At 38.8% G+C, this 14,550-nt stretch overlaps 1 protein-coding gene across 3 annotated transcripts in view; it reads right to left on the bottom strand.

Annotated features, from left to right (window-relative positions):
* SUFU (SUFU negative regulator of hedgehog signaling) overlaps positions 1-14,550 on the bottom strand; it is a 102,908-nt gene that overhangs the window by 58,880 nt on the left and 29,478 nt on the right. For all 3 annotated transcript variants that reach the window (XM_044437638.1, XM_044437620.1, XM_044437629.1), the window contains exons 4-6: positions 7,970-8,112; positions 5,316-5,401; positions 3,178-3,250 (exon numbers count right to left, since the gene is read on the bottom strand). In XM_044437638.1, the coding sequence (XP_044293573.1) occupies positions 3,178-3,250; positions 5,316-5,401; positions 7,970-8,112 (302 nt within the window). The remainder of the gene's footprint in view (positions 1-3,177; positions 3,251-5,315; positions 5,402-7,969; positions 8,113-14,550) is intronic.

Below are 14,550 nucleotides of genomic sequence, written 5' to 3'. Positions count from 1 at the left end.
AATGCAAGGCCCTGAGCTTGTGGGGTAGGGTGTGATTACAGAAATCAAGTTTCTGAGAGGCTTGTGGATATATGGGGTAATTCTGTGCTTCACAGGTGCTTATATGGAAGGGATGCTTATATGGTGGGCGGGGGGGGGGGGCAGACTGCATTTTTCTAACAGATATAACTCAGCCTGATAGGGAAGGCATTTCTGTAGCTGCGACTCCTTCTTAGAGATGGAACACAGATGGGTCACATCCAGTAAGATAAAGGTGAACAAATATTTCCAGTTTCTTCCAAAGTCACTGAATCAGATTCTGCATTCAAGGGAAGTGGCAAAAGCTTAGTCACCCTACCACCAATTGCAACAACTTTCTTTTCAGTCCCTGGTCCTGGTGGCTTGGGGATTCTCCATTAGGAGTACATCCCTTCCTCTGGTTTATAGATGCTATGCCAGATATAGCATGTGAAAATCCTATCTGGTACTAGGTTTTCCTCCACATCCAGAACTGTGTAGATGGAGTGAAGTGTTACCATGCCTTTTAAGTGGCCAAAATGTACTCAACAGCATGAGTGTAATAATCAAAGCTTTTCTGTTTGGCTATCTCTGAATCCTGGTGTGGTGCCATAAGCCATGGTTGAACAGCAAATCCCTGGTTTATGAGAATGAGGTAGGCAAGGAGCAGCATTAATGAAGACTCTCCCTATGACTAGATAGTCTGCCAAAAGAGAGTTCTAGAAGATAGCGGTGTCCTGGGTTCTCAGTGTAAACTGTGTATGAACATTATATAAATCTTATTTTGGAGTCCACAAGAACCTGTGGACCACGCTATAGAAGCATGTATAGTTACTCTTCTCTTTGTTCAAGAGAAGCTTAAAATGCACACATGTGAGGAATCCAGGGCCAGTGACACTCTAGTTCATGGAAACCCCATGATCTTTCTTTTATCCTGCACTTTTATGACCTAAGTGAAGAAGAGCTCATGAAAAATATGTGCTATATCTCTGAAGATATCGCACCAAGGGCAGAACTGAGGGAGTTTGTTTAAGTTTGTATAAGGTCTGCCCCACCTTTAAAAAACTGATGTGAATTTCCACATTATCATATCTAAACAATGATTATAGAGTTGAATCCAAAGTGAAATTTCCCCTCTTTCCCTTCCTTTCTGAAAAGATTCTGACTCCACATTCAGGGTTGCTCTTGGGTGTGAAAGCTGACAGGAAGAAAGCTGACAGTGAAGAAAGCTGACAGGAAGAAAATAGATGTGCTTGAAACAGGGTGCTGGAGGAGAGCTTTGCAAATACCCTGGACTGTCAGAAAGACAAACAAGTGGTCCTAGATCAAATCAAGCCAGAGCTTTTCCTTGAAGCAAAAATGACAAAACTGAGGCTGTCATATTTCAGACACATCATGCAAAAACGAGAGTCACTGGGGAGGACAATCACGCTAAGGAAAGTCAAAGGCAGAAGACAAATGGGAAGACCAAATATGAGATGGACTGAATCCATAAAGGAAGGCACAGCCTCAAACTTGGAAAAGCTCAATAGAACTGTCATGGACAGGATATTTTGCAAGGCGTTCATTCATAGGGTTGCCATAAGCCAGAGATGACTTGAGGACACAAAACAATAACATCCATTTCACAAATATGAAGCAATTTTACACATGATGTTGTATTAAGGGATCATACAACATGACATTTCAAATCTGTATGTTATAATTTTTTCAATTAAATAAAAGCTTTTTCCCTAGGTGAATCCATTGGAAAACATTGCTATGGGGGTGAAGGAAGGATGACTTGAAGACACATTTGATTCTGATAGAACAGCAAGCACTTTCTGCACTGCAGGTAACTGAACAACAAGCTCTTTCAACCTGGCACACATGGGCAAGAAAAAACACCTTCGTTAGCAAGTGATCTAGCAAAAAAACTGCAGGAGGAGAGGCAGGAATCTGACAAGGAAGGAAGGAACACAAAAGCTGTTGCAGTATATTATGTTGCTAGGCGTACTTTGGATAACAAGATCTCTCACAAGGAGAAGAGGAACAGCTTTTGCCCAAGGACTTGGTAGCACTTTTCAACAAAAATCAGTCAACCAGGTTCAGATGACATGGCAATCCATTGTGGGTATGATAACTTAGAACAAACCATGGGCTGTTCTGAAAATTAAGCAACCCTAAGCTATGTGTGCCAGATTTGGAAGACACAACAACTCACTGTAGTTGGCTTGTGCTGTTATGTGAACCACATCAATATGTATGAATGGAGTCACAGCTTTTAATTCCAAATTAAATTTTGCAAACAGTGTTGCAAGAATAAGTTTTAATACATCTCTAAGGGTTTATTTGCTTAATATGCTTCACATGAAATCATGTGCATAGTGCTTAGTGTTACCTAAGAAAAACAAAGAATTAACTGCTGCATTTTACACACTGAATGTAACATAGGAATTTTACATTTCAATTTTTGTTAGCAAAGTATTAATTTTGATAAAGCAACTAAGGGAAATTATTTATGTTGGATTCCAACATTCACCACCAGATGATGCTGTTAAGCCAAATCTGTGGGGGGGGGGCTTGTTAATACAAGGAGGAACAGCTGCAGCATTTAGATGTAAAACACACACACAGGGAAGAAAAAAAACACTCATTCAGGTTTTCCTTTCATATGCAAACACACAAGCGAACACACACACTCACTCACTCACTCTGTCTGTCTCTCTGTGTTATACTCAAGAAATGCGCTTGGACACTTGGCATGCTACAGAAATATTAACATATAATGCTCCAGCACTGTCAATGGTCATACAGGTCAATTTTAGCAGGCTATGATTATCCCACCACATAATCTGACTTGCATTACACTTCTGTAAATCTGCTAAAGACATAGAAACACATTTCCCGTACAGACTTTGTAAATTTGGAGAAACTATTAGCAGGGGAAACAACTTCTCTTTCTGCTCCTGAAAGGTTCAGTATGAAAGCCTTGGTGATAGAAAAGGGTTCTCTGTGACCCAGTTACTCAATAGAAGCACTCAGTGAAGCTAGCCACATTTCTAAATTGGGCCATTGGTTGTCTACAAGCATTGCCTCTAGGCAATGAGTCCCAAAGGCTCCCAATACAAGCCCTGGCAGCTTCCAGTGGTGATCTCAGTTATCACAGAGGACCAAAGGACTGAGTATTTAAACACATACTTGGAGGTGTGGATCGATTTCAAATATTGTCTCCCCACGTCGCATGTCTGTTATTAACCATGGGCCTCCTGCTCTATAAAACACAAAAGAAAAGTTAGCATTATTCCCACTACCCCAAGATTTCTAGGTTTTCTATTATTTTAGCATATATAAGAAGAAATTTGGTGCTGTGGATGAATAATTGAAACTTCTCCATGTAATTTAAAATACTTAATTACTGTTAAGCCTCTCTCTGTCTATTTACACCTGAAGAATAATTTGTGCTATTTTCCCATGTACTATAGAAGAAAGAAACCAGACCCTGTCAGGACTGTTCTAGATATTATACACCTGCCTGTCCCCTAAGATCCAGGTCTGAGGTCCTTCTTCAGGAGTCCTCTTTGCAGATCAGAACAGTGGCTACCCAGGTCTTTTCTGTGGTAGCGCCCCAGCTCTGGAACCTGCTCCTCAGAGAGATGCACCTGGTGCCAACCACTTATGCATTCTGGCACCAGGCCAAAGCCTTTTAATTTTCCCTGTATTTTAAGAATTAATTGTGATTTAATATTAGCTTTATTAAATTTATTTTCTATTAAATGTTGCCACTACTGTTTGTCTTGGCATCCTGAGATTTGTATAAAGGATGGGATAAAAATGCTCCAAATGAATAACAAATAATAAAATAAATATTTGGAAAAACTAAGGCATACAGCAAGCATATAAAATCTTTGCAATGTCAAGAAGAGACATAAGAATATATTAGTGTTCATGGATTGGAATTGCATTTTCAAAGCATAAATTGTTCCTCATTTTGATATTTAACAGAGTACAATTAGCAAATCCTCTTCATGTCCAAGTATACAATTAGAGCATTGGGGGAAAACGCAAAAGCAATGTAATTCAACTCCCTACAATAGCAGGATAGTTTAGAATTAAATTGCGCCTGTTACATGACCAGTCTTCTTCAGATAATCCTCATATGGAGTGGCTTCGAATGAAAGCTATAGTCCCTAGAGCTGCAAGTTCTGTGATTAATACTTGGGGGTCGCATGTTGAATTAAACAAGAGCCTAAGCACTTCACAATACATAGTTTCCTAGAACACGTGACTAAAAATAGCACCTGCATTTTAAAGGGAGAAACTACAATTGGCCAAATATCATCATAAGAATTTCTAATACAAAGGGTATCTAAAGACCATCCAGTTATCCTAACATTTTGCCATTGTAATTCAATATATCACTCATTTTCTTAGGATTTCTCACTTTCTAGTTTCAACATGCAATCACTCAATATGACTTACATAAACAAAAACTGGCAATTAAAATAGCAAAAGTCAACACATAAAACAATAAGAGACCCAGAGTAATAAAACAAATAAGGAAAATACATATCAAATACTTGTTGAATAAACAGTGGACTATTAAACTAATGTGGCTTTCACAGCAGCAATTGTGATGGATGAGCCCACTGCTTCCATTTTTAACAATCCAGAAATGCCCATTACTGCATTGTTTTGCAATGTACATGCCTGGAAACTCTGGGCTGCTTAAGGATTGAACAACCAAGAATTAACCCATGATTTGTTGGTAAGTTAGCTCTGAGTTGTTCAACCACTAAGTAACTCAAGAGTTTATGAGTTTGCATGTCGTGAAACAACCAAGGCACATTCCTAGGTTAATTAAAAACAGAAATGACAAATGTGTAATTTACATGCATTCCTCCTCCCTATAATTCTTAGGTTAAACAACTCAGGGAATTTTCACTATGATGGGTAATTGGTAAAGAAGGAGACATTACTAATATATTGCAATTTGGAAACCAAACCAAAAAAGGGCCTTTTGTGTTTCAAGACTAATCAAACCTAAATTTGTTGACCTTAGACAAGCAAATACACATGCAGGTGGTAGTAGAAGAGAATGGTCCTCAGCTGTTTTGTGATTCACAGCAACACAGCAAATTCAAGGATGCTTTGATTGAAAATGCAAGGAATACTATAACATCAGAATAAATCAAGCCAATATATACAAACATTCCTAGTGACAATTTATTCTAATTACAGAATGTCTCATCTTAAAAAGTATGATTGTGTTTACCTTATCACATATTATTTCATAAATGCTTACAACAGTTTATAAGTCAGCTGGAGACTATACTTACAAAGATACAGTCCGAAGCAATTCTAATATACCCTGTCCATTCCACTGCTGTGCAGCATGAAGCTCCTCTGTACATACCCCAACAATCTAGATTAAACAGACCAAAAACAAATAGAGATAGTATACATTTCCACTTACCAAGATAAAACTCTACACTGTAGTCTAAATTCATAAAAGACTCCATTTCTACCTAGTAAAATGAATAGGTTCAAGGGCACAGTTACAAAAAAACCTTCTGTTTATTTTGAAAGTTCAGCTTTTCAACAAAATCACATAAATGTAGCAACAATCAGGTGCTTGCAAGCCCTCCCATCCATTTGCTGAGTAGCTTATCTTGTTTGGAATAACAGGAGTGATACAATGGTGCAATTGATACCATACTTCTATTCTGAGGGTAAACAAAAGTTTGCCAATGCAATGGAACAAAGAAATACTACATTAGGTCAGATCAGTAAATACTGCCTTGGAGATCTGCTTTTACCTGATTAACTTGAAGTTGACAAAATTTTAACTGTTACTGCTTAATAATCTTTACTTTTGGTTTTAAATAGCTGCATCGTGGACTATTTTAAACTATAAGCTGCTTTGAGAGGGCTGAATGACAGCCTTCTAAGGAAACAAATCCTTAAGAAAACAAAAGAGGCTAAATTAATTCGGAAAAGTTGCTGGTTGTTGAAAATTAACAGGAACAAATCATAGAATTGTAGACCACTGCTTTTCAACCTGTTCATAAATGTTCTGGAATTAGGAGTAAGGAGTAAGAACTGAGGTGGCCAAGTTTGCTGGTGGTTAAAACCAAAAGGACTTGTGAGGAGCTCCAAAGGGTTCTCTCCAAGTAGGCGAATTGACATCAAAATGGCAAATGCAGTTCAATCTAAGCAAGTGTAGACTAATGCATGTTGGAGCAAGATATCCCACTGATGGGATCTGAACTAGCAGTGACTAAGCAAGAAAGGGATCTTGGAGTAGTGGCTTGATGCTTGATGAAAATGCTGGCCCAGTGCTCAGCTGCTGTGAAGAAGGCAAACAAAATTGATTAGGGGGTTGGAGCAGCAACTGGCACTGTTCAGCTTAGAAAAGATGCAACTAAAGGGAAACATGACAGAGGTGTTTAAAATAATGTATGGTGCAGAGAAAGTAGAGAGAGGGAGAGATTTTTCTCCTTCTCTCATAACAACTTGAACCGGGGGTCACATCCCATGAAGCTGATGGGTGGGAGTTTTAGGACAGATAAACTATGGAATTCACTGCCACAGGAAGTTGTGATGGCCACCAATCTGGATGCTTTTAAAAAGAGACTGGACAGATTCATGAGGGAGGAGGATATCAGTAGCTACTAGCCTTGCTGGTTATGTGCTATCTCCTTTAACAGAGTTGGCATACCTGCATACACCAGGTGTTGAGGAGCTTGGGCAGGCAGAGGTCTTGCACCCATTCTGCTTGAGGGGTCCTGTGGGAAGCTAGTTTCCCATCAGATGTACAGAGTGCTGGACTAGATGGACCTTTGGTCTGATCTGACATGGCTTTTCTTATGTTCATAGGATAGTAGAGTTGGAAGAGGCCCATTAGGCCATCAGGTTCAACTACAAGAAGGCCCATGTTCTTGCACAGATGTCCACCACAACCAACAATCCAGGGACATCTCAATCTGCAACCCTGGGCTCTTGGGAAACACTTAATCCTGCTACGTTTTCAGCAACCCACTGTTTGTCAACCATGGGCTGTTGACCTCATGTGAATTAGGTCTTCTTCTCTACTGACTGGCTTATTCATTGTCTATTTAAAAAATTACAGGACATATTTGAATGATATAGAAAGTGCTGCCTTGCATTGTTCTTTGAGCATCATGCTGTATAGCTCTGAGGTTTCCTGAACAGTCTAATATCACCTGAAGGATCTCATTACAGTACTTAAGGCAAGGGCTCACAGGTCATCATGTAGGAGAAAAGGGGTCCTGGAAAGCAAAATCCATGAAATCCAACTTCATGAATGCTGCAAACCTGCACGCAGTTTAGTTGACAAAAACAGGGAAATACAAAACCTAGACAGTACTTAATTCCAGACAGTCTGGAAGGCTTTTATCTGGTTTCCAATGTGAGATAACATTAGATGTATGTATAGATACAATTAGAATTTGACAGGGATAGCTAGACTGACCTAAAATGCTGCCAGAATGCATAATAAACATTCTCAGTTTGCCTTTTTCCATAGCAAACTTTTACATGTCTTCTAGCACTCCCTATCATTTAATTTCAAGGAAAATTCCAAGTATCATACTCTAAATACTTTCAAATATTTAGAGAGCCAGTGTGGCGTAGTGGTTAAGAGCATGGGACTGGGACTCAGGCGACCTGGGTTCGAGTCCGCGCTCAGCCATGGAGACCACTGGGTGACTTTGGGCCAGTCACAGACTCCCAGCCCAACCTACCTCACAGGGTTGTTGTTGTGGGGATAAGATGGCTGAGGAGATGTAAGCTGCCTTGAGCCCTTTGTAGGAAAAAGGCAGGATATAAATCGAAAAATAAATAAAATAAATAAATAAAAATAAAATATCTAGCAGTGTAAAATGTCATAGTAGTCCAACATGTTGATTTGCGTAAATGTTACATTATTACTTGCAAGCAATGACCAGAAAAAGTTATTCTGTTATAATACCTGAAGAAAGGTAACAACTCCAAATGGTGTCTGAACTGGTTGCATTTGCGGATCTTCAGTCAGCAGCATATGCTGGATCCTAGACTCGCTGTTGTCCAATGGACTATGCCATGATACATGATCACCACTACAAAATGTATTTTCTGTTGGAGAGAATGAAGAGAATTGTGAACTATGTATTTCTACTCTTCAAAAGGATGAAGGATGGAAAGCAGGAAGAATTCAGCAAATGATAAAGCCATAAAAAGCTAAAACCACTATTTAAACGTTTTCTTTTAACTTTAGCCATCTGTAATGCTAACAAAGATGTAATGTATAAGAAGCAAAAGGGTTTGTTCAAGCCCATCCAGTATCTGAATTCTGACAGGTAAAAGCTGATACATATTGCATCAATTTCTGTGTAGTGGTCATTTTTTCTTAAATAAAGTGAATGTCTCATTCATGTCAGATATATGGTCTAGATGGCCTGATAGATAATGGTCTAGTCAGAAAATATTTCCTCACCAAGTACCAGCAGGGAACAGCAAACCAGGACCTTCAGTTCAAATGTCATCATAAACTAACCCTTCCTGGTTAGTTTTATCTACCTATGACGCACGTATGTGCTCTTGGGGATGGGAATGGATACAGTAGCCAAAAATCACAGCATTATTATGTGCAGATGTGGGCATTGTGGTAGCATGATGCAGTGGGACAAATTATTTGTTTTAATTGTAAATTATGTTTGGATATGTTTGTGTTTTTTGTCTTTACAGAGAAAATATACTCCTATCTCTCTAAAGTCAGTTGTGTGATTAGGACAAATAGGCTTATGCATAATTAAACTTGACTTGAAATGTCTAAATTTAATCTTTTGGGAGGTTTCTCCCAATTGTCCCTTCAGTTTGCAGGTTATGTCACCAAAATAATAAATAACAATTCATTCAAGAAAAGAAAATATGGGTTAAGCACTAGTCACTACCAATGTGCATTTATGTTCAAAACAGTAAGAATGGGATTAACTGTGTATCTCTATTTAAAAAAAAAACAAAAAACCTCCCTTCAAATAACTGAAGACAAAATACTACAAAAATGCATATTAGGATAGATTGGCAAAACAAAGAATTAATAATTACAGGGCAGGAGCAACAGCATCCATGAAACAGTTCAAAACCAGTCTCAGTCAATGAAGCTGCTGCAACTTGACGCTCATCCTTAGGTGGCTTCTGGCTACCTACTGCTACTACTATTTTGTTTTGTGAGGAAGAGGGAAGGAGGGAGGGAGGGAGGGAGAGACCGTTTAAGGCAGTGAGTACTTTAACGTGTGTTTCTGTGCCTGTGCCTGTGTGCTGGTTAGGTAGGTACACATGTAAATTTTTTATGTGTGAGTACAATATTGGGGGGACAGTGGAGGGCTCAATAAAGATGACTGGTCCCAGAGCTTATCATGATCCAGCCCTGCCTGACTGGGTCTAGGAATATCGGCACAGGATATCATCACAATCAATGGCAGCAACATGATTTTTTGTGACTGTGTAACTTCTCTCCCCACCCTCTATTTATTTATTTAGAATATTTATAGGCTGTCTTTGATCCCACCCTCATCCTGTATTGCCTTAAGCCATCATGGTGAACTTTTAACTACCCTGTGAGTGTCACTACAGCACAGGTGGCTCATTGAGGTGGTTAACAGATCACTAAGAACTATGACCTGATTTTCAAATGGCATGAGAAGCTGTGGGGGACTAGAATTGTTAATTTGACACTCACAGGTACCACAATTTACCATGGCTTAAATATGTCAAAGGTGATTACATGAAACAGGTCAGAATATGGTTATGATGGGGTCTGCACCACTGTGGATAGCTAGCCATGGTGGGTGTCTTTGTCAGTCAAACCCAGACTGTGTCCTGGAGTAACAAGCCACCCTGATGCTCCATGGCTTGTTCTGGGGTTTTTCAGATGACAGTACACCATAGCTACTAATGCACAATGGATTGCTATATCATGCACACTTTGTCAATAGACCAGCCTAATCAACTGAAGATCTTCCTTTGTTCCTATGAAATGCATCTTGTACCTCTACACTACAATTCCCAAGAGGCACAACATATAGAATAGAAATATATAGGTAGGATTATGAGGAAAATAAAGAATTTATAAATGAAAAATTATGAGGTAATATTTAATTTTAAGCAAGGTTTTAAAAATGTTTTCCAGTAATGTTGCTAATTTCTGATCAAATCCTAAATGGAGGAGAGGAAGTTTGCTGATTTTATTGATTTGATAAACCATCAATTTTCAACACAACTGAGGACATTTTATATAGATCTACCATTTCAGCAAGTGTGAGTGTGTGATCAAAAGTTATTCTTTTGTTCTTAAACTCTGATTGGTTAATAGGTTAGGCTACTCAATTTAATTTGTGTCCTGTAGTAACTTTGATCATCCACCAGATGTCCTCACTGTTTAACTATAACTCTATTTTTAAAGCTGTATTTGATTTTTCCCTTTTTTCAAAGCTACCTAGAAGTTCTATCATATTAGGAAGACAGAAATTCTGTCATAGTAAGAAGTCAGAAACACCATCACACTAAGTCTAACTCAAGAGGTTAATACCTGTTCAAAACTTAAAAGTAAAATTAGAACAAAAATTGAGCTTACACAGTAATAATCACTCTTGTCCAAGATCCTGACACCAAAACATACAACAGCAGAAATAGAGAGTACATAAATATAGAGAGAATACATAAATCTTGAAAGAACTTAAAATTTCTACAACCTGAAGGGAGGGAGGGAGGGAGAAAAAGAAAGGGAGGAAGGAGGGAGTAAGAAAGGAAGGACAGACAGATGGGAAGACAGAAGGGTCCACATTGCCATGGTCTAACGGAGTGAGAATAAAATAATGACATTTGGTTTCCAAGTCCACTTAATATATATATATATTTAGAAGAGGGGGGTAAGAGAAGGTGTCACCTTTTTGCTAAACTCTCTCTTAGGGTCATTTGTTTTAGTTTTATGATCATCAAGCTCTGAAACACCTTGGCCAAAAAATTGTGTGAAAAGAAGCAAGTGCTGATATATGTAAAGGAAATGTCACTGAATTAAACAAGCAGAAAAGAATAATAAATGTTACTTGGAGCTCAATAAAATTATCGAGTTCTATTACTTGCAAAATGCAAAAAGGAATCCTTGTCACTAGTCCTTAACAACTGGTATGCTCAGACTCTGGGCAAATTTAAAGCTTTGCATAGAGTAGAACTAAATGCAGTTGTTCCACAGCATTCAAATGCAACTTAATTCTCATTATTTCAACTCCTGGCTTTTTCCAGTCAGACAGACCATTATTACATTCTGCTGATTAACTATTGATGCAATCCTATGCATCTTTAGACAGAAGCAAGCCTACAATTCCCAACATCCCCCTGGCTAGAGCATACTACTGTTGAGTTGTAGGATGTTTTGTAGATGTACACTATTGTGTCCTAAATGATGTATACCTCACAGTCACAGTTCTCCAAATGTAACAAAGCCACAAAGGCTCTCATTCTTGAGGTCTGTCTTTCTGTCACAATATTCTGCATGTCAAATGCTAACTCAATTCTATGCTGATCTATCCCTGTTTTGCTGCCCAGACTCCTTCTCTCGGGAAATCCCAGACATTTGGAGTAGCTTTTCAAATGCTAATGTCTCTGCTGGAGACCCACCTATTTTTGTCCATTCAGGTGGGAACTACTAAAAAAATGCCATTCCCCCCCCCCCCCATAAACCACAAAATTCACACTGACTGCTCAATTAACCTTCAGAAAACCACCCATGTGAAAAATGATATGAAGGCCTATTTAAATCCCTCAGTGCCAGCAAATCAATAGTTAGGCCTGAAATCCAGCCCTTGACTCACCACAGAGTGGCATACAAGATCAGTCATTCTATGGAGGGCCCAACAATACTCAGAGTTACAATCAGGAGGATTCTTTACTCCAGAACTTGAGTTTAGTGACAAAACACCAAACACATATGTTATAAGGCAGGATCTATGCAGACATTGGAATAGCCACAGTTAGTAGCTCCTCTCCTTTTTTATGAATTCTAACTAGTACTGCAACTCTAAAATTCTAGACAAAATTCTAACGAACTCCTGTACTTATGAGCAGCAATGTGGAAAGGGTAGAGCAAACAAGGGACAGAAAACAATAGGCACTCTTGTCTATACAAAGCTTACCAGATCCTGTTCAAGCCAATTAAGAGCATTTGGTATAGAACAGGGTCAGGAGGAGAAAGCTAAATTAGTTGTCAGGAAAAAGTTCCTGTGTCATATATCAGGTTTAACCATTCATGTCTACCAATCTCTAAAGATCTGAGAGAGAGAGATTTAGTTCTTTCCTAGTTTACTCTTATTGCTGCCATCACCGCAGTAGCAGCAACTACTACCACCAAGAAAAAAACATACAGGGCACTAAAATATTCTAAGATTTGCACTAACACATGTTAACAAATAATGCTGTTAAATGCACTAGAAATGAAAACATATCCACCCAGGACTAGAAAGACATGTGCTAAAATTGCCAGAAAGCTCATTATGACCTTGAACACCATTTCTCAGCCTAACCTATCTCACAGTTTTCAGAAGGTAAAATAGAGATGTGGGGGTAGAATGATGTTAATAATCTTGAGTTATTCAAGAAAAGGGGTGGGGTTAAATGCAATAAGGAAATGGATTTCTAGCCCATGTTCATCTCACCTAGAGTAGACCCACTGATACAACCCAGTATACCAAAGTATAATTCTACTTAAATTCTGAGATACTGAGACATATATCTAAAATCTCAAGCAAGGTCTTAAATAAAGATATCTAGCAGCTCAAGCACAGTCAAGCATCTTCATTAACCTGAGATGCAATCATAAGCACGTTTAGACTGAAAAACACCCCCTACAACTCCTAAGATGTCCCAGCCAGCTTGTACGTTTGCCTAGGATTATACCCTTAAAGTATAAGTTCTAAACGTTTCTCATTGGGCCTAATTTCTAAACTTACTATGAAGTGTAGCTCCACTGAAATCACACAAATACTGTACTTCACAGGTAAACATGTATTATCATTGTCGTCGTCATCATCATCATCATCATCTCTATGCTCCCCAATAATAAAGCTCCCTAAGTGGTACACAATTCATAAAAACACAAATACAATAAAAATAGCATAAAAGTCCAGTATATAAAATTGAAAACAGCTTCTAAAATAATTTCAATAAAACTCGACCAACTTAAATGCCCGCATATGTCACTAAATGTCACTGAATGCCTTGGAGAAGAGGGCAGTCAAAACTCAGCATTAAAAATATAACAGAGCTGGTGCTGGGTGGGCTTCAATGGGCAGATAATTCCATAACTGGAAAGGGGATGCCACTGAGAAGGCCCTGCTCAGTTTTGTCACCCAGTGAGCCTTTTTTGGAGGTGACAGAGGAATGCCTCAGCTGTTGATTTTAGTGACTGGGAATATTCAAGCTGTTTGGTACTGTGGTTCTAAGCCATGTAAACTTTATACATTAGCACTAGTACCTTGAATTGTGCTTGGAAACATGCAGACTGCTGGTACAAGTGAGCAAGAATTTGTCTTACATGCTCAGACCTTCTGGCTCTATTTACAAGCCTGGCTGCAGCTTCTGAACAGTCTTCAAGGGCGGTCCTTCTGTGGAATTCTAGGCAACCTGATTCTGCATCAAGGATCAGTGGGTTGGGGTGCTAATCTAACACTAGTATTAAAAGCACATGACAAGACATCTCGGATCCTGTCTTAAATACACACACAGAATACCATTACGTAACTCAGGCTTTAAGTCTGCACGTGGGCTATAATTGCTGATTGCAACTGAGGACTCACATAATTTAAATTCCTCTCCATACAAATATTTCTTCAGCAATGCACCATGTAAGGTGCAATTCTTAAACCACAGTGAATTCTAGCATGAACTGGCAGTCTTTTAAAAATATTAAAATCCCTTCAGAGTGTTGTTATGATTTGTTGTGACATCTGAGGCAGGGCAGTTAAGGGTTGTTCGCGAGTTTTATTTATTATGTAAACATGGCAAATGACAAACATGTCCACAGTGGGCTGTAGTAATCTTGCAAACTAGCCCATTACAGGTTATACCCATGTGAAAACTAGGCTTCAGTTAAAGCTCTCCTAACAGTAAAATATGTGGCAATCTCCTTCAGTGTAGTAGCTCCTTTACTTTTCATGTACTCCTGTTTACAAAAGTTGAACACTGATGTTAGCAAGGTACTTTTTCCCCGCTAGGAAAACCAGCAAACTGAAACTGACCAACACAATAACAGGGTTAGAAGAGTTGAATTCAGCAGAAATAGCAGTTTATATTTTCACCTTGCCATTTCAGTTGCCTGCTAATGTGCAGTTTGAGTTGAAAAGGCCATAGACAGATGTACCATTCTACACTGAATGTTATTTTGGCTAGCAGTAACTGGCACAAGTACTTTCCTTTTAAGTCTCTCCTTTCATTCCATCCTCCTGCATTATACATCTTTCCTCCATGGTCTAATTCAGATGAAGTAACTACCCATGCTGCAAGTGTCTGCTTCTCTCT

This window comes from Varanus komodoensis, unplaced genomic scaffold, assembly GCF_004798865.1.
Source record: "Varanus komodoensis strain SLA01 unplaced genomic scaffold, ASM479886v1 scaffold1, whole genome shotgun sequence".
Taxonomy (NCBI): Eukaryota; Metazoa; Chordata; class Lepidosauria; order Squamata; family Varanidae; genus Varanus; species Varanus komodoensis.
This window is presented reverse-complemented; position numbering and strand designations above follow the sequence as displayed.